The sequence below is a fragment of the Parus major genome, chromosome 2, assembly GCF_001522545.3.
Source record: "Parus major isolate Abel chromosome 2, Parus_major1.1, whole genome shotgun sequence".
Lineage (NCBI taxonomy): Eukaryota > Metazoa > Chordata > Aves > Passeriformes > Paridae > Parus > Parus major.
In genome coordinates, this window is record NC_031769.1 from 29,424,031 (window position 1) to 29,444,283 (window position 20,253).

At 35.0% G+C, this 20,253-nt stretch overlaps 1 protein-coding gene across 6 annotated transcripts in view; it reads right to left on the reverse strand.

The window, feature by feature from the left end:
* Positions 1-388: 388 nt before the first annotated feature.
* SNX13 (sorting nexin 13) overlaps positions 389-20,253 on the reverse strand; it is a 66,561-nt gene continuing 46,696 nt past the window's right edge. For 4 of the 6 annotated variants that reach the window (XM_015618824.1, XM_015618827.2, XM_033511873.1 and 1 more), the window contains 10 exons: positions 17,311-17,380; positions 14,618-14,790; positions 12,150-12,257; positions 11,304-11,414; positions 9,833-9,994; positions 8,553-8,624; positions 7,553-7,698; positions 5,724-5,792; positions 4,447-4,559; positions 389-3,972 (listed from right to left, as the gene is read on the reverse strand). In XM_015618824.1, the coding sequence (XP_015474310.1) occupies positions 3,725-3,972; positions 4,447-4,559; positions 5,724-5,792; positions 7,553-7,698; positions 8,553-8,624; positions 9,833-9,994; positions 11,304-11,414; positions 12,150-12,257; positions 14,618-14,790; positions 17,311-17,380 (1,272 nt within the window). In that variant the 3' untranslated portion in view covers positions 389-3,724. Of the gene's footprint in view, positions 3,973-4,446; positions 4,560-5,723; positions 5,793-7,552; positions 7,699-8,552; positions 8,625-9,832; positions 9,995-11,303; positions 11,415-12,149; positions 12,258-14,152; positions 14,278-14,617; positions 14,791-17,310; positions 17,381-20,253 lie in introns of those variants that run through there. The other 2 variants (XM_015618826.1, XM_033511874.1) reach the window with 2 other exon arrangements.

Below are 20,253 nucleotides of genomic sequence, written 5' to 3' on the forward strand. Positions count from 1 at the left end.
CTAGCTCAGGATATCTTTTTGATGAATGTGAAACAGCTGGAATAAACATATCAAGGGTAACAATTGTGAACCCGTGGTAGACCCAGCTGCTGCAAAAATAAACCCGGGGGAAAAAGCGAAAGATTTAAAAAAACGGCAATATAAACCGCTCCTACATCATACAATCCCATTGTTTCTGCTTCTTTTTAAAATACAAGACTCTCTAAAACACTGGTCAAAACTGAATGTAAAGATTAATTTGTTATAAGCAAACCAAGTTTATAAAATGTTAAAAAAAAAATAAATCAAAGAACAGTTGTTTTTATTTAAACAGAAATAGTTTTATATTTAGTGACTTTTCGTACCTGCTGGTGAGAAAGTTATTTGAAAAACAAATGGAGACTCATAGTAATCCTGTTAATACTTTATTAGTGTAATTTTTTAGCTTTCTATTGGACAGAACATAAATGCAAACTCCAAAAAAAATTCAGAGTCCTCTGCCATTCAGTAGAAGTGACCATGGCAGCACGTTTCATGTTCATTCTTTGTTACAGAAACGAGAGGAGGGGGAAGGGAGGGGAAAAGCATCAATAGAACAATTAGGCACACAGCTGACACTTACTGTACAATGATATGCACAAGTAATTTATAACAGCTCTATGAGCTTATGAGATGTGTTCTTCAGATTCTTCCCTTGTCATATATGAGCTTTGCTCAGGAGAGCAAGGATCATTGAGAACAAAGGAATTAACGAAGGAGTAACACGTAAGACTTTTAAAACAAGTCCTTAAATAAACTAATGGAACAACAGAATGCAGAATTGTTCAGCTGAGAAGACATTTTTAACTTAGACTTCAGAACATTAAAAATTCATTTATTTTACAGCCATTCAAATACACATGCATTAAATTAAAATATTGCACAAAATTAAAATTTAGATTGTGGAATTTATATAGTTTCATTTTGGTACACATTCTGGTAGCACTTAAAATTTACTGTTTAGTTCTAGCAAACACCAGCAGCACAAGCTTGAGGATGAACCAAATGAAAAATTCAATTGCTCGTTTTCTCTTAAAAATAATTAAGGCTAAAACAAGTGCATTTGTTGACAGTGGCACAATTTTCAGCGGCCAGTCACAGCACCTAAAGGCCAGAAGATACACCCAGACACTTAAGTGCTGTATATTAACATTCAGTTTTGGAGACTTCCTAGGACAATAGGCTGCATGGGTTCACAGGGTGGGTACTTCAAACTGTCGATAGGAAAACCTTTTAAATAAAGATACATCCAAACTCACTTTAACTAAAAGTACTCATTTCTGATGGTTCTTGCCAGTCAACAGGCATCACTGAATTAGGAAGCCACATTCTGTAATTAAATACAGAAGACAAAACTTCAATATATATATACATATGCACACATGCGTATATAAATGTGTGTATAGGTATATGTAATAAATTCATTAAGTAAAACTACTAAGACGCACAGTGTATAATGTTCAGTTCACATTCCTAGAAATATTATTTTATTTTTGTACAGAAATGTACCAGATAACTAAAAAAAAAAAAAAAAAAAAAAAGCCAAATTTGTATATTATCACTATTCTCTTGAAATTTTTCATGGTACCTACAGATAGTTAAAAGGTTCCACAGATTTGACAAAACAGTATTTGAACTTCCCACTTTCATACTGCTTAACGAATTCAGTGACTTAAAAGACATAAATTAGATTTGATAGGATTAATGAGATATTTACTGTATCACCAAGAACAACTGCTGAATGATATTTCATCAGTCAGATATCAGTTATGCTTGAGCACTCTGACATCAGAGGAAGATACAGGCATGTAAACAATAGGAGCTGGCTATGTTGATTATTTCACACAGAACTCAAAAAATTTTGTTAAATTCAAAAGCATTTAACCGTCACACTTCTACAGAACCTGCAGAGAGGAAGGGTGAGGGGTTCTTCTATATTTACTAAGTTGTCTTCCTAGGGATTACAAAAGAGAGGGATTTACTTTACAGCATTTAGTTCTGCAATAAAGAAAAAAACAAGTGCACTTGAGCCCATGCATACTGTATGAGAATGTTAACAGTACAATATGATCATCATTAAGTAGTATGATAAAAGGCTACATTTCATTAATAGAGTCCATGAGAAAAATTATCTATATAGAGGTGTCAGTCAATTTAACAAGGTCCTTTGAGAGCCTTCTATCTTGTCTCAGAACGCTTTCATCAAAGGTCTATGTTTCTCTCTTGCATAAAAGGACCATTTGTTCTCATTAAGACACAAATTACAAGGATCCTTGGGAACCTTGATCCATAACTGTATTTTACCCTGTGCTTAGCGTTCAGAAAAAAAAGGGACTCTAAAAGATTACCTTCTACTCACTCGAGATAGTAGTGCTCAAACAGTCATGGACTATGAAAAAGAAAACACAAACTGAGATATGCTGTGGCCAAACAGGATTATTCAGATGTTACTGCATTTTTAATCAGACAGAACTTCTTCAATGAAACTAAACAGATGGATGTGGGGCCTTGATGTCAAATTTTTATTAAAATTTTACACTATGCAAAAAAATAAAAAAATTATTTAAAAAAATATTGTCGTTTTATTTCCTTTTTATTTTCATATATACACTGAGATGCATTCAGAAATTTCCAAGTGTTTGCATATGACTAATGAAATCTTTTACCTGTGAGGAACCAAGTAATTCTAACATTTTTCCATATGAGGCTTACACACTAAAAGGTAAGGAATCTTTCAATTAAGTAGGACATAGTTCTTTCACATCCCAAAAAAGCTCCAGATTTTAGTGGGGAGGTGTGTGTAAACTGTGTCTTAGTGCAACTTCCTCACTTTGTAACACAATATCTATTCTCTTTGAAACACCTATCCCTTTCCTTCTACAACAATCAATTTGACTTATGTTCCAATTGACCAACTGAACATAAATTTGATGCTCCTTCTCCACTGAAGTTACATGCAAAATGTATGCCAGGTGCTATAAGAGCAACATACAACCCTTAAAGCTACAGAATAACCAGAATAAAGGGTTTGTTTCTACTGCACCTCTGCTTTTACTAAAACCTCCATTAGATATAAGGTTAGTTTAATTTTCAAAATATGAAAGGTGATGCAAATGTGGCCTAAAAGCCACCTTACCTCCACTTTTATTCAATAAATGTACTTTTATGATGGGGCTATAGCTATTTCTCCCTGCTCCTATGAACCTGCTATTGCACAGACTACTTTTCTGGTTAACTCAGCCTTTACAGGAATGTTGAAATAGCCCTACAGTGCCTCAACACTTGTAATGTTGAACAATTCCACCTGACTCACACACATTGCACTATCTCCCAGTGCCAAAACACTCTTTTCTTCAATTGTATCACCATAGTTGTGCTTTACTTGAACAGTCTGGCACTTTTCATTGCTGGCAAAACATTGACTCAGGAACGGAAGGGATCAGCATTCTGATATACTGGGCCAGTTTTCTTCTCAATGTTGCATGAAGACGCACCAAATCATTTAAGACACACAAACCATTCTGGTAGTGGTTGAATTACAAGTGAAGATGAGAAGATCCACAGGTCTTACAGATGCATTAATAATCTAATATGTGACACTAGAAGACTGGTGCAGAAATGACAGCATGTGAGTTTGAAGCCCCAGAGAATCTGCCCAAGTAATTAATCCTGGGCAAACAAACACCAGCTTAATGGATTTGAAGTGTCACCTTTTCTGTAAGGAAGGCGCTTGAGTAGAGTGTAGTCTCTGCTTATATCTCTGCATTTGCTTTGACCTTGAATGCAGTTTGTGGAACAGCTCAGGGAACTTATTTTGTGGAAATAAGGTTTCTAGGAATCTCTCCAGAAACACATACACCATTCTCTTATTCAGCTGACTATGCTGGAACATTTCAAAGACCCGAAGAATGCCTTTCCGTGTAGTCTCAGCACCTATGATGTGCTTCAGTTCATCTACAAAAACAAGTCACACAGAAGTTTAAGCTAAATTCTACTTCCATGTTAACAAACTTAAACTGAATATTAAGTCTTTCAAACTATGTAGCCTGAAATTTGAGGTAACAGTGCCTCTACACAACATGACCAAACTAAAAGTTGTCTTACAGACGAGATTGTTTCTGAAAATCACTTCACTCTTACTCTATATATGTGCAAACCATGTTTGCAAGAAATTGTACTGTTTTGGAATATATCTATTTCAGGCACAATTTAAATCCTCTAGAAACTGAATACTGGGCTGGCTCTAAGAGAGTTACTGACAGTACACATGAAAATGTCCAATACTTTAATAATTAGAAACCTTTTTATTTAAATACAGTTCATATATCAACATTTCTTCTCAGTACTTAAAACAATCAACAAGAATACAGACATTAATTTCACTAATAATATATGGTATGGACTATTAGGCTTTAATCCCAGACTCACCTGGCATTATCTCCAGCAATTTGGTTTTCCCTGCCACTCTTGTTCTCATTCTAATAGCTTTGTCCCTCCGTGGAACAGTTTCTGCTAAAATGCCGTTAGGCCAAAAAGCGTCTCTGTAACAAAAGCAAATCTGTCAAAATACATTAACATTTTTTATCAAGTGAAAAGCTCTTTTAAATCTCTCAAGGCTATCTCATAAAATAAGTACAAGAAAGTAATTTGCACACAACCTAACACACAGCTCAAACATCAGAAGAGGTAAAAAAAGAGAAGAATTATGAAGAAGATGAAGAAATCAAAAGTAAGTAGTACAATACAGTCAACATATCAGTAGCTACCGTATTTTTTTTAGTACAGGAAACAGAAGAAATGAAATTTTAATAAAATAATGCAAATCAAAACCATTCAAATACCACATAATTCTTACATAAAATAGACCTAAGCCTTGCTTTTACCAGGCTTTCCTGATACTGAGACTCCAGATCTATTAATTGCTTCATTAGAATTTTGACACTAGCAGTTAGCCTTTCAACAAGATAAAGCTGAGAAGAAATAGTTTCAATGTAGTAGAAAGTCCAATGCAAAAGACATTCTTCTAACAATATTTTGCCTCGGTGAAAGACAATTTTTTTCTGAATAAAAAGCACGCATTCTTACAGGTTAATCTAAGAATAAAAGTACATTTGCCAAGTAAAACCCTTTGGGGAATACATTACCCTACTTTGACTTTCACCCCAACAAAAAAAACTCCAAACTATAAGGAAAGAAAAAAAGTGTGCAACACTTTCTCAACACCAATGTAGAAGCCATTAAAACTTTTAGGAAACTGATAGTTGCAAATTCAGACTTCAGTGCCATTGTATCTGTCCAAAGTGAAACAATCTCAGAACCAGGGCTCTTTTAGCACCAATTGTTTGCCTTTAAAAGCAAGGCACGTACTTGCCTTCATCAAGGCAAACAAGTCACCAAAGTTACAAGTTATAAACAAGGCACCACAAGTTACCAAAGCGGTAAATGATGAAATTTCTAATTTACCTGTACTCTAGCTCTTCTAGACTGGTTAACAAAGAAGGTTTTAAGGTAGAGTAGAAAACTTTAAAATATGCTTTGCTATGTGACAATTGCTTTCTCTCACTTAACATGTGTAAAAAGCAGTATATAATCCAGTTGTGTTCTGGAGAATAATAATTTCCTTATGTAAGGAGAATAGGAGGACACAGATATGAGACACCATTTGGTGAGTGCTTCGTATTTAACATCTGTGATAAAAGACATACCTGAAGCGTTTCACTGCATCTGCTACTTGCTCAGGAGATGTCATCCAGTCAACATGATCAACTATTTTTCTAAAATCAAAACAACAAGTCTCTTGTTTAATTTTTAAAGCAGAGAACCCATAAGTGAAGCATTTTAAAGCGCATTCTAGGGCCAACAAAGTATAATTTCAACTTTCTCCAACTCTGTAAGTAGGTTCTATAATATTGCATAATAGGAAGGCAAACACTGATTCTCAAGATAGACATCTAAGCTCACTGATCACTCCCAAAAGCTAAAGCTTTTTTCTTTTTAGGTAAATGGATGATAATGAAGTTGGCTGCAAAGCTGCTGTTGCATCTCCGATCAGCATTAGATAACCGGTTGGTTTGTAGAGCACTCCTTTTCATGCAGCACCCTTAAGTTCTGCTTCTGTAAGCTCAGGACCTGCTCAGAATCTCAAAATACTTGCTGCAATATGTACAGTTACTTCACAGTCCTTAACAGGAGATACAGACTGATCATTCATCATTCAGCTCTATATCCAAATCTATATCCAAAATCTATATCCAAATCTAGGATCCTGTTTTAGGATGATACATACATGTGTGTATCAACACAATCCCAGGACTGTTTCCCTAACCACAATTTGAATTGTTTTCTGAGAAACAGAAAAAGACAATTTTTTTCTGCAGAATGCCATTAAATCCCAAGAACTTGCCAGGACAAGGTATGACTGCTGACCAGAGGAAGCCATGAGTACCTGAAATGGCTCTAAATGCAGAAGCAAACTATTACTACACTACAGCCATCTCCGCAATAAGGAAGCAGCAGCCTGTGCACACACTCTGATGCTTATACTATAATCTGGAAACAGCAAAAAGTATTCAGAGTTGTTCAATAGGCCAGCATATTCTTGGAAGTACAGTTCTCAAGACAGTTTTCAACTGGCCATAAGGAATTGAGAAAAAATCAGTTCTACTTTATCACACGGTCACATCATTACTGCTATCACAAGTCTATATGTTTAACAGTGATGATGAAAACATCACAAATATAATTGTGAAGAGTAAAAAAAAAATTATACAGTGAGGAATGTCCTGAAAAAAGGTATTAGGAAGCTACTTTCACTAGAAATTTAGTTTTTGATTCATGGCACTAAATTGAAAGTAACAATGCAGTTCTAAGCCTGTATCTAAAATTTGTTGTTGTTTCTTATATTTGTTCACATTTCAAAAACAAATTATTAGAAGGCAAGCCTGGAAACTATATATTTCTAAGCTGAGGGTAAGAAACATTACTTAATTAAGGACTACTAACTGGCTTTCCATTTGTGTGTATAAGCGTACATATGAATTACAAAGAACAAGGAGCAGCCAAAAACAGACCCCATGAGTCCTTTTCCTTTCCCACCTCCATCTTTAAAGTGTGAGAGCAAAAACTTAACACAGCAACTCAGTATAGTTCACCTGATTTGAAAGTACCAGTGTATCATTTGTGGCATCAAAGAGATGTAAGCAGAAATAGTGCAGAAAGCAATAATAAAAAAAGATATAGTGGTAAAACAGGGCAAAAAGCAAAAATATTAAGTTACATTCACAGAAATGTGAACTCATATGTGAAAGCTCTTTTTTAAGTCCTCTGGCATGTAAGAGTTACTGGTATTTTTCTTTCAGTAACGTTTTGTGTTTATCTCCATTTTACACCACATTTGCACTCAGTTTATTGATGTTCTTCTAAGAGGAATGCATGCAGATTTAAACCACATTAATTTAGTAATACCAAGAAGGATGTATTGACAGAGACTATAAAGGGTCATTCATGTGATTTCTTTATATAAGAAAAACAGTACCTATTAATTGTGTCACCATATGTTGCTCTAATAAGTTGCTGAAGCAGATTTTTTATATTTCTTCTTAACCATTGATTTCTCTCCTTTAAATCAAAGACTTCATCCATAAGTAGGAGCATTACCCTCAGCGGAATATTGTCATCCACCTGACCACCAAGTAAAAGAATAAACAGTAAACTTCTATTTTAGTTCAAGAAAGCTACACTTTTATAAGCCACTTTATGTGTCTTCAGTATAAGCACAATGACAAACACTTCACTCTGTATTTTACTGTAATATGAAACCTTCCCTAAGTCTTCTGTAACACAATTAGTAGCAAAGAAGGACGGAAAATCAAATATAAAACCAGATACACTGAATTTTTAAGGCAAGACAAGAAGTAGCAGCTATTTCAAAAGTCAACAGTTATTACAGAAGCTGAATAAAATTAATACATGTAAATATGTCATAAAGAGAGACCTCATCCCTGACCATCCCTGACCTCTTCCTTGGTTGCTGTGCTTCCTTACAAGAACTCAGGAAGGAGCTTTTCTTGGGCACCATTTTCTTATGGATGCTAAAACCAGTGACATTTCACTGCAATGAACTTTTTATTTAGACATCACTGTACCCTGCATAACTATCCAGTGCTTTTATGCTTGAAGATTATGAAAAGGATCATAATTTTACTTTTTTTAGAAGATAATGTTACACAGATTGGCCAACAAAAAACATGCTGGAGGAAGTGGAGTAGAAAACCAAAAAAAGGAAACCCCACCCATAAAACAGAAACAGCACATGCACTCTCCACAGTTATTCCAGTGTTATGCAAACCATTTCAGTGCTAGCAAAAATGTTATTTTTAAAAGGAAGTGTGCAAATTTCTTTTTAAAAAGCTTAGAATTGTTTTGAAGTGCCTGGTATAGTGTCAGAAAACAATAAAAGTGTAGCTCAATGAAGAATAAGTAACTCGTTTGTTTTTTAGAGGTGTCAACTTTGAAAGGACAAATGTCAGACTCACATTGTCATCAATTGGTGCTGCAACACGGCAATGGTCAGGATCTGAATAGGTTTTCTGCATCAGAGGCGGCACCTACAATAGAAAAGGCTGTGTTAATTGCAGAAAAAATACTTTAGAGTATGAATAAATCAGAAAAAAAGTATCATAAAAAGTTTGGTTATGAAAATCTAAAACAACAACCTTTGGTCAAAAGTAACTGCAAACTAATGCAGATAAAAGTAGCCCTTTCACCTTCCAAAACCAAAAACCAAGCCCATACATATTTTTTTAGCTCCCAAAATTAGAAACATGTTTAAGACAATCCACATGTAATTTATCTAAAGTGCCTAATTCTTCAACTGAGAAACACCTAAAAACTCTTGTGGGACTGGTACTTGTTTTGGTATTTCTTCCTGATCTTAAGTTCTGCCAAGTTCACAGGCTTCCCAGTGACTACAACTGCAATATATTGATAGTCACACACCAGGGAACTTACTAGCAATGAGAAAGTCCAGAGACACTCATTTTACCATGCAAGTAATTAAAAGACCTCATATATCCCCCAGGCCCCAATTTGTTATTCCTTTTTGTGATTTAAGAGTTAATTCACCCATCTCAGTTGCTGTTCTACATCTGCCATATATAACTGCTTTGGCAGCACAAAATGGAACAACCCCTGACCACAGACTTTACAGCTACACACAGAAAGAGGAAGACCAGAGAAACAAAGGGAAGATCAACGTGTTCTGAACATAACTATTTTCATAGGACTCACAGGTTGTATGTCATGCTATCATTCCCCATCTCTGAAGTATTATATTTTATGAATGTAAGAGATGAGGGAAGATGGTAGGAAATACAGGGGAAAAAAAAAAAATAAACCAGAATTCAGCCAGGAACAAGCAGAAAAGAGGCTTTCTTCTTATCCAGAGTTTCAAAATATATGGTTTTTTTTTTTCCTAACAAAAACAGCAGATACAGGAAATTAGCTGATTAAGAATGGTTGGTTAAAATAGAAGAAAAGCCATGAATCTCATGTTGTTCTCAAGTTACTTCACTGAATTAAGTGAAGGAGAACTGTAACAGTCTGCAGATGCCATCTTAAAATACATTACTTAATAGCAAACACCTCCATTTTTGTAATAAAACGCCTGCTGAACTTTATTAAAAAGATGCAGGTACAAAAATGATTGGTCTTCTGTTTAATGACATGACTCTTCTATAGAACATTAGTTTAAGCAAGTCAGTAGTGACTCTTCTGTTAATTTACTAGTATGTATTAACCAACAGTATTTTCTTACCTTGAAAAATGATTGCTTTATGTCTTGTCCCAGTCTCTCTGACATTTTACCCATGTTGTCTGACATTTTAGTCATTCCCTCTGCCAGGCTGTCAGGGATAGACTTGACTGCATTTGATACATTTCTCATAGAGTTACGCAGTGGATTTACAAACGTGTCCATCTGAAGGGGAAGATGTTTAACCAGAATTGTATAATCTATGAGGACACCAGCATATTAATACACTATGAGAAGCATGACACTGTTCCAGAGAAAAATAATATAAAAGAATAACTAAAATTACTTAACTTCATTACAGAATGCAAAATACAGTTTTAATTTTATTTCTATTTATATTTCTTATTTGTTACAGCCCTACTGCAGCTATTTACATCTTTCAACAGATGTTTTCCTGAGTCATTTTCATTTCCAATCTCTTGGATTTTCTTAGCTTAAATTTATTTTCCTTTTCTTCTGCATTCAATACCATTTCTCCCTTCCAAGCTTTCTACTTCCAGATGTTTCAATTCTGCTTTCAGCTCTTCATCTTTTCAACATGCCTCTTCTAAACAGCACTGGAATAGTATGTATCATGGCAAGAATAATTAAAGACAAAGTAGCTCCACAAAAACTGTTACAATTTTTCTGTCAGTATATACTTTAAATTCAGTCCAAACAGAGGCACAAATACCAGTGTGATGCCCTTTGAAAAGTTATGCTTATAAAGAATCTCCTAAGCTGGAAAACACATCTTAGTCATTATATAAACCTTGATAAATATTTAACTATTTCACTGTTAATTATTTAAGGAGAATAGGCAGGACAGTAATTTAAGGTGACAACAGAGCTGCAGATGCTCTTTATATCTAAGTCTCTAAAACTTTAGAAATGGCTACTTTTGCAAAGCAGATGCTCACACAAACTGGTCAACTGAACAAAGAACCACTTGTCTGAAGACAGTTCTGGTGGCTTAAAAAAAAGGATGTAGAGCCCTGAAATCTGAATTTGAACAATGACTCTGGATAATTTATACCTAAACACATAACAGGTGCTTTTGAAGGGAAATACATATCATGTTTTTGAGCTGAAGAGTGGAAAGCATGGTAACAGCAGCAAATACAGAGTAAAGAACTGAAAAAAGAAATCAGAAAGAATAAGACCATAAAAAAAAACCCAACTCAGATGTCTAACAGAAAGCGACTTGGAACAAACACTTCTAGAGTAATAGTCTCAGTGCAATTCACTGTGTCCAATTTCAAAATTTAACTTCCTTGTCTTACAAACAGATTTACCTATTATGGTTATTAAAATGGTAATTTGGTTCTGTATGTGCTGAGATAATTTGCCACTGAAAGTTTTAAAAGCAACTCACTTGCAAGTTGATTTCAAAGAGCTACATGGCTCTTTAATATCAGTTCAACACGTCTGTTTAATGTAACCATTGCATGAATGAATGCTCTGCAGTTCCCTTGACTGTACAAAACATTCTTACCTTCCGTGCAAAATCACCTTTCCCTTTGCTGTAGGCTTTATTCTCCAGGAAGTCATACACATAATGGGCTAAAGCTGGAGAAGCTTTCATCATTTCAGGATTTAACAAGAGCTGAGTAAAATAAATTGTTAAAGTTATTTTAATATATAATGAACAAGACACAATCAAAGACATCACATCTAGCAATGCATTTTTTCATTCCCAAATTTTATTCCAACATTACACTAATCTCAAGACAGAAACAATGGGCTTCTTAGTAATTAGCATAATTTTAACCACTATGGTAATTATAGCATCTCACAGAAAAATATACACCTTTATCATCAAACTGGCATTACACAGTGTTTTACTCATCTTCATTATTTACTGTTAACATGTTCATTGACTTGGTCAATATATTTTAGTGCTAAATGACCAGAAAGTCCCTATGAAGAAAGACAACTGAATTTTTTCGTTTGGGCTGATACAGGCCTTATCTGAACAGAGGAACTGTGTGGTTTGCTACACTGCTGGATTGGGTGCGACAGAAATCCTTACGCAGCAGCACAAGAGAAGGTGACCACAAACATGTCAGCGGGAGAAAGTCAAAGGCCTGAAGCTCAAAACCAAGATATCTGGAACCTCATCAGCTTAGAAAAGCTGTGACAGAACTGGCTGAGAATAAACCAAAGCACCAAAGAAAATGCAAACTTATGAGATAGTATCAAGTTTTTATGGTATATTATTTAGCTCCAACTACAACGCAGCTTTTTTTTTTTTTTAACAAAAAGAAAAAACCACAAAGGCAAGCTATCTCTGAAAAAGTAATTCCAAGCACAGAGCTAAAATAAAACAGTAACAGCTTACCTGTAAATAAGCATTTAAATCTTTTTTCCTCTTTTCCAAAAATTCTCTGTCCATATTGTTAAATGTTTTTTTGCCAGGAAGTTTTAGTATATTTGCAAGGTTTTCAAACTAGGAAAAAAGAGAAGATTTTTTGTTCTGTTTTCAAGAGTTTCAAGTCTTCATATAAGGACATTCTATTCACCTATTCTTGTATAACATCTAACACCTGACAAAAATAATTCTGCGTCATGCCCGGAACTCAGAATCCTCAGAGAAGCCAAAGTGAGAGCTGTCAAGAAAAAATACGTGAGAATTCCCAGGACACTATCAAGGGTAAAATTTAATTTCTTGTGAAATTCTCTTTTGAAATACAAACCAATAGAGTGTGTAAAAGGCCTAGGCTCAAAATTTATCATTACTATTTGGAATGAAGTTACTAGGATTATGAGACTATATAAAGAGTAAAGATTTCCAAGAGAACATGTAAATGTTTCTAAAATATCTTTCCTTTCCTATCCTGATCAAGCATATTAAGGAAATAATTAGATGGCAGGATCCAGTTTATACATACATTAACACAACACACTCTATATGTCATGAGACCTGTGCCCTTTCTGTGTAATGACAGTGATTGGCACTGGTTGACATGTATTCTGATCTAGTTTTGCAGGAAGAATGGCAGTGCCAGGGAAGCAGAAGGAAAAGGAGAGGTCTTAAGATTTAATAAGGCTGAATATATTTGGTAAAATGCACAAAAAACCAAAAAAACAACAAGAACAAAACTTGAAGAATCAGGACTATCCCCATACAGAATCCAGACTTCCTGTAAATAATATCCTTAAGGTGGTAAAGAGAAAAACATACAGTATTCTAGGCTTTAAGAAACAATCTGGAAACAGGTTGCATCCTTTTCCTTTATAAAAGACCACAACATTACAAATTTAGAGATACGGATTCCATTCAGTCCCTGCAAGATCTCTTTTTGCATCATTAAACTTTGGAAGGCCACAAAGCTCATATATAATTTACAGTGTGTAGGAAGCACCAAAGAATAGCTCTTTACAACTTTACAAATCCCACTCCCTTGCAAGTAGGCCATATGGGAAAATAACTGAAGATGGTCTAGTTTTCATTTGGACTCTCCTCTCTAAGCAGAAGCAATGTAAGCCACTAACAGCCTCGATTTTAAATATAAGAATCTACTTCAAATGGTATTCATTACATGACTGACTAAAGGAACTGGTGTGAAGCTATTCAGTGCTCTAAGGAAAAAAAAATTCAAATACTTTGAACTGCTAATTTCAATTCCATTTTGGACCAACTATTTTCTCTGAAAAATAATCCCTTCCCTTCTTATTAATTTTAAATCAATGATTCTAACTTTTACCCTTAACATGTCAATAAAAATGTCTCAGACAAGCATACAAGACAGTAAGAATGTCTATTTTATTGTCAAGACAAAGCAAAACTGTTGGGAGCATCTGAGATGCCACAGGGAATCACAGAAATCTGTTTGCTTTTTGCAATCTTAGTGCTCTAGGGTAATATTTCTAGTCTCTGCAAATTCAATCAGACTTAGCAACCAGAAATGTTGAGCTTTCATATTTTGAACATCTTTGCTTTTGCCATTCATTTCTACTCATTTAGAGTTATGTTAATTTTAAAGGATTGTTCCATATCAGCAAAATGTTAATTCACTCTAAGATCTGGAATTCTTCAAAACACTGAATTAATTTTAAAAAATCAATTTGAAGGAGTATAAAAATTGGTATTTTGAATTTATTGACAGCACACTAAGATCATAAGAAATTCAAAGGGAAGTCAGACTTCATTTGTATGTAATCCAAATATTCAACACGTTTGCTTTTTCAATAAAAGCCTTTTCAATTTTTATTACTGCTGTAACTTTAAAATGCTAACTTACCTGCACAGAATTTGTTCTCTGACTCTCACTTAATAACAGAGTAAAGGGATATAAACTGACACTTCTGACTAGTTCAAAGGTTATGCAGTCAAATCTGACTTCTCCAAAGGCTTGGTTTAAAAGCGCCATGTTTTCCTCATTTTTTCATGTCAGTAGATTCTACTTTGTACCAGCTGGTGAATTACAACTCTCTATTTCTTCCTTCATTTTAGGAGGGTTAAGAGTCTGAGAAATCAAGTACAGCAGTAAAAGGCAGATTACTAGTAGTACAGTGAAGTGCTACCAGTTCTCCCTTTTGGGACCCCACCAATTCTTAACATTCACTTAAAACCTAAATACCTATTTCCCAACCTCAGCTTTTATTTCTTAATCTCTGTGACAAATATAACTAACTCTCTCTGAGACCAACAGCACTTCCATACAAAGATTTAAAGTAAAGCTAAGCCGTGTGGGAAGAGGGGGAGACATTCTAAGTTGCACTTCTTTTTTATAGAGAAATCATACAGTCATTGGTTATTAAGCTATAGAAATGTGCACCTCTAAAGATTTTCATGAGATTGGTTACCTGCTCAGTGATCCTCATGTGAAAGTCATGGAAGTCACTGTAACGCCGGTATGTCTTCCACATCTCCTCACTGTTTGCGTTTCGCCGGTGGACGGTGATGGCATACAGGGCATATGTCTTGCCGTGGTCATTACACACTCCTGCCACAGCATATGGGTCAGAGTCAGCATAGACTAGTAGTTTTAAAAACAAAAATAAAAAAGGAACAAACAAAAGAAGGAAGACGAAAGGACACAAATGTGAAGTGAAGAAATGTCTGGAATGACAGACTTGAAAGACAAAAATGGGCATGCAAGCAGAAGACTAAACTATCCCTTTAACTTAAACATGGTATGATACCATCCAAAACTTACTACACATAAACTTAAATAGAGATTAAGCAGCTTTTAAAGTTAGACAGGTTTCAATGACATGCAAAACATAAACAAACAGAAAAATTTTCAACTTTTAAATTGCAAATAGATATTTTGACCTAAAGAATTCAAGTGAAAGAGAATTGTGAAACGAGAAGAAATTCCCGTCTGCAAAGTAGTCTAACCACGTTGCAAAAGTCAGCTCATGAAAAAAGTCTATAAATACAAGAGAATGATTGCAAGTTGCAAGCATCTAGTTTTGTTACTGGCATCAGTAGTTTGTTATAAACTCAGCAGTTTGTTATTACCTCTAAGATGATAAACACTCCCCATGCTATTTTAGTCAACTATATATACACAGACATGTGTACATATATATAATGCATTTGCTGTGTGTGCACACATTGTTTGGAAAAGTCAATTCATACATTAAATGAACACATACAGCTACATGAAATAGAAGCAAACATCTTTTTGATCTCTGTTAAATATTTAAGTCTTCTTGGACATTCTTCCCTCAGAATTTTCCCAGTAGTTTGTTTCAAAACCTTTCATTTTACTTAGAGAATAACCTAGAACCAATATTGTTTACATTGCACACCCTTTAAATTGGCAACATGCTGTATTTCTAAGTACTGAGCCAATATCCACTATCTACAGTTTTCCAGTGGCTAGATGGTAATATTATTAATCAAGGTCTCTGAATTTTTCTATGCACCCACACCGAATAAAATACAATTTTCCTGAGAAATTATCAATTCCATCCTCTGTAGTACTTTAAGTCTTGATTTCTCTGAATTTCAATGCTTTTGTCTAAGCAGCCAAGGAGCACCTGTAGGATAGTGGCAGCTGCTGCCAATGCAAGAATTACACACTAGAAAGGTGAAGAGTGGGCAGAGAGCAACTCATCTTTGCCATTCCACCCTCTAAAAGAAGAATGCTGAGTGCTGAGCCCCCAGGCGAATGAGCAGGCAGTCAGGATGGTGCCAAAAGACTGGCCAGAGAGTGGAGACAGGAACTACCAGCCCCACAGATGCTGCACTAGCCCTGTCCTCCACACTCACATTGACCACTTGGCCCTGCAGCCACCAGACCACATCCCAGGGACACTGCTAAGTGGCATCTTCAGAACCACTTCAGGCAGAAAAAGAAAGAAGTTGTCCTGCTGCCCCTTATGTCATAGCCTCTTAATTAGTATTTATTTTGCAACCCAAGACAGTGTGAATCCTGAAACACACAGAGATAATCCTGTCTGTAAATAACCCTCACGCACAGTAAAGGATAGTGACCGAGTGAGGAAAAAAACCTGCCCACAAATGCAGTTTAATCTTGCAATACAAACCTGTACAGATCTCCTGCTTCAACATGAGCATTATGAATTCAGACTGGTAGTTACCAATACATGCTGCCCTCAAGATTATAAAATTTACAATTTATGTGGTTTTAAGTTTTCCTTTTTTTCTAGGTCAGAATGAAAAAACTTCTACGTTTAATTCAGAAAAAAAAGTACCACATGTCATTTTTATAAAAAAGCAGAATTTGATTATTTCAACTCATTTTCCCATTTCCCTGAGGACTGACTACCATGACACTTGGACTGCACATTGCCCTCACAATGAGTTGGAATAGGTTTAATTAAAATATAAAATAGCTGAATGCTTGCTGACAGCAGGTGTCCACTACATAAATGCACAGATTTAAAAGCATATTGCATAGTAAAATCTACCAAAAAAAGTATCTGAAGACCACTTCACAATTTAATTAACCAATGTAATCTCATTTAACTAGAGTATTTGCAAATAATAACTGAGATTTTTTTAATTTACTCTCATGTAATAAAGAAAAATAATTTCTTTCTAGGCAAAGATTTTTTTAAAAGATAACCAAAAATGACACCATGATAAGGACAGAAGCCACTTCCCTAAACTAAGCTAAATCAGTAAGGAAGCACAAAGAATAAGGGTAAAATATTATAGTAAAACAATAAAACAGTCAAGAATTATAATTCTATGACTAGAAAGAGAAATGGCTTTCAGAATTTCTTTAAATAATTGCTAAAATAAATCCTACTCAATAGTAAGTTCAATGAATGACTCTCCAGAGGCAGAAGTAGTAATAAATAAGCAATAAAAATTAAATCCCTTTTTAAGTACAGATACATTGTCTGTGACCTACACAACAAATACTATAAAGATCTCCAAAAGGATTTAATGGAAAATATGAATTTAGATGTTCTGTGAGGCCAAAAAATGAGACAATTAGGATTTCAAGGGTCCATAATACTGCAAAACTCAAAATGGTGGGAAAAAAGTAAGCAGATATCATAACAGATTCACTTACCCGTATCTGAGATGTATGCATGGAGCTGAACTGTCTCATCAGAAGGGACATTTGAAAGGTCATCTAAGGACTGCAGCAGGGGAGAGAATGTAGGAGGAAAAAATGAGAAAAAAAGAATATCAGAAATACATTGGTTTTGAGATGTGTTTTGATTAATCTATTTAATTTTCAAACTTTCAAGTTCACTATACTAAAAGCTTAGTGCCCTGTAACAATGCAGGTGTTTGTACTACCCAGCTACCAAAGCCCTTCTTTTGCACAGTACTGGGCCCTTCATTTCCCCCACCGATTTCACACATACTTTTGTGACAACTCACATTTGATCAAACATATTTGCCACTTCAATTTGATATCTCAACTCTAGTGGAAACACAGCTAAAAATGGTCTTTTACTGAGCATTGGGAAAAAGAACCCAAACCCAAACCAGAAAATCTCCAGAACAACTGGGGAGATACAGATGTTATCTAACAGGTCTTTTGGCTTTTGCTTTCATAGCTTTCTGTTTTCTTTCAAATGTCTTTAGCACTACACAAATGTTACACAGCAGTAGAAACTGGAAGTTCTGCTTTATGTAAAAAAAAAACAGCCAAGATTTTTCTCAGGAATATTTTCTGACATAAAAAATGAGCAGGTATATCTTCAGCTGGTTAATGCTCTGTCTCCATATTTAATAATTACTGGGATCAAAAGAACCGTAATGGGTGTTTTAGAGAAGCTTTGTTTTTAGTTAAAATTAATACATTTGATTACTATGATTTAACATAATAAAGCTCTCTGAAACTGTTGAAAGGCTTGCATATGCAACTGAAAGTAATAGAGGATGGGCCACTATGCATCCTAATCTTAAATTACCAGGTTAAAAAAAATAAAAAAATAGAGTTGGAGATACCTAAGTAGAATTCACAGACAATGGGATACCAGTTCCTTTATATGTTTTACCCCAGAATTCTAAAATTCTCCAAAGAAACACATTCAGAATGAATACAGCTATCTGCTATCTTTTATAATTTAACCAAGCCAGTTTAACAGTGATTTACCACAAAAAGTTACTTGTAATAGGACATACTGGTCAGCAGTGCCAAGCCCATATCAAACTAAAACCTCTATCTACATCAATTCAGTTTCTAAATCTCCCCTGTTTCCTTAAATATAAAACAATATATCAGATTACAATCAAAAAATAGGCAGGACTTAAACATGAATTATTCAAAGACTCTGCTCTTGTCCCTTCTTCAAATGAATCTTTATCTAAACTCCACAATTTCCAACATAATATTCCATTCTTTCCTCCTCTAGTTCTCTACAAGGAATGGCTCTTTTCTGCTTCAACCACCTCAACCAGTCTCTGCCTAAATGTCTGCTACTGAAGGTGAGGGAAATAACATTTCTGTTATAAAGTCTAGATACCGAATAAAAGGCAGCTTAAAAGTGTCTGAATAACACATGTTGCAGTAGGGAGTCTCCTGAATATCTTTATAATATGCTTGTAGACTTACAGTACTAAGGTCCCAGACTGAGAAAAGGTAAAAGAAAGAAAAGCCCTTTTGGGGAAATCTGTTTTGCCACTACATGCTACAGTGCCAGAAGTTTATGTCTGTCGAACAGTAGAACAGATGAATTTATGCAAAAATATTTTGACAGCAGACATCATCTTTACCTCAAGAATCTATAAGTTACTGGATGCTGGGGAGTTATTCTGGTAAAGTATCACCATAAGTGAGTGTTCCTTTAATCTTTGTGCTTGCTTTCAGTCACTGCTGGACACAGGACTCCAACTTAGTCCATTCTTGAGCAAGTCCCTTGGACAGATGTGACACTGTCAGGCGTGCTGCTCTGTAGTGCAGTGTTCAATTTGGGAGCAGAGTACTGCCTGAGACTGGCTAACGGAAGACAATTGTGAAAGTTTGGAAAAGGTGCTTGATGTTGTGAAAGCTCTAGGATTTGATTATCAGTAAGCTGGAAGGGATATGATGCTATAAGAGAAGACAAGTAAGTGTCAACTGCTCAAATGTTTTGTTTGCTACAAAATACTGTCACTAAAGTACTATTTTAAAGACATAATTGTTTCTTCTTTTTCTGCTTCCCTTCACTGTCACTGAAGTTCAGATTTCTTTGTGATTACTGAGTGGGGTTCAAGCTGACATATGCTAATGACTGCCAGAAGTTCAACCCAGCCACTTTTGCTGCCCTTCAAGGTCTTGGAACACCTGTGTAACTCCTATTTACCCAATGCAAAGCTCCCATTATGGATCTTTTAGAGGAAACCTGCAAGAGTCTGTAAATATTTTAAATTATTTTATACTCCCAAAATGTGACCCACTGATTTAATATAGTAGATTAATGTGACAAATCAAAAGGCAGAAATTAAGATATTTTTGTAAAGCAGTTTTTCCTCAAAAAAATTTTGAGCCTCTTCCAAATTCTTCCAAGTGAAAGTATGAACTGCAGACAATTTATTTTATAATAGAAACTTTAGGAACTCAACTGCTGTGGCAAGACACTATACAGCTACTATTAATACAAGTAAATTAAAAGTTTGAAACCTGAACAGATAACACAACAGAGAGACATTTAATACGAGCTAATATCTCTGCCATTAGATATATTCACAGGAACACAAGTTAATTAAAAACCTAAAAATATCACATCACAACCCGATCTTATTTAATACATTGTCATTAGCTGCAAGTACAGAAATTCCTTGACCTTTGAAGTAACCTTTCCAACATCTATTTTTCTTATGTAACAGACTAACACAAGGGAGCTGAACTATGTGTCCAGAAATTTACTCTTGACATGGAATTCAGCCAGCAAAAACTAATCTGCTAGTATTCAAACACCTGTAAAAGCACTGAACACCCTGAACAATATGGACTACAGAAAAGTAAAACTAGTTCTCCATAAAGAGAAATTTACTTGTGTATTTCTCCTAGAATGTTTCT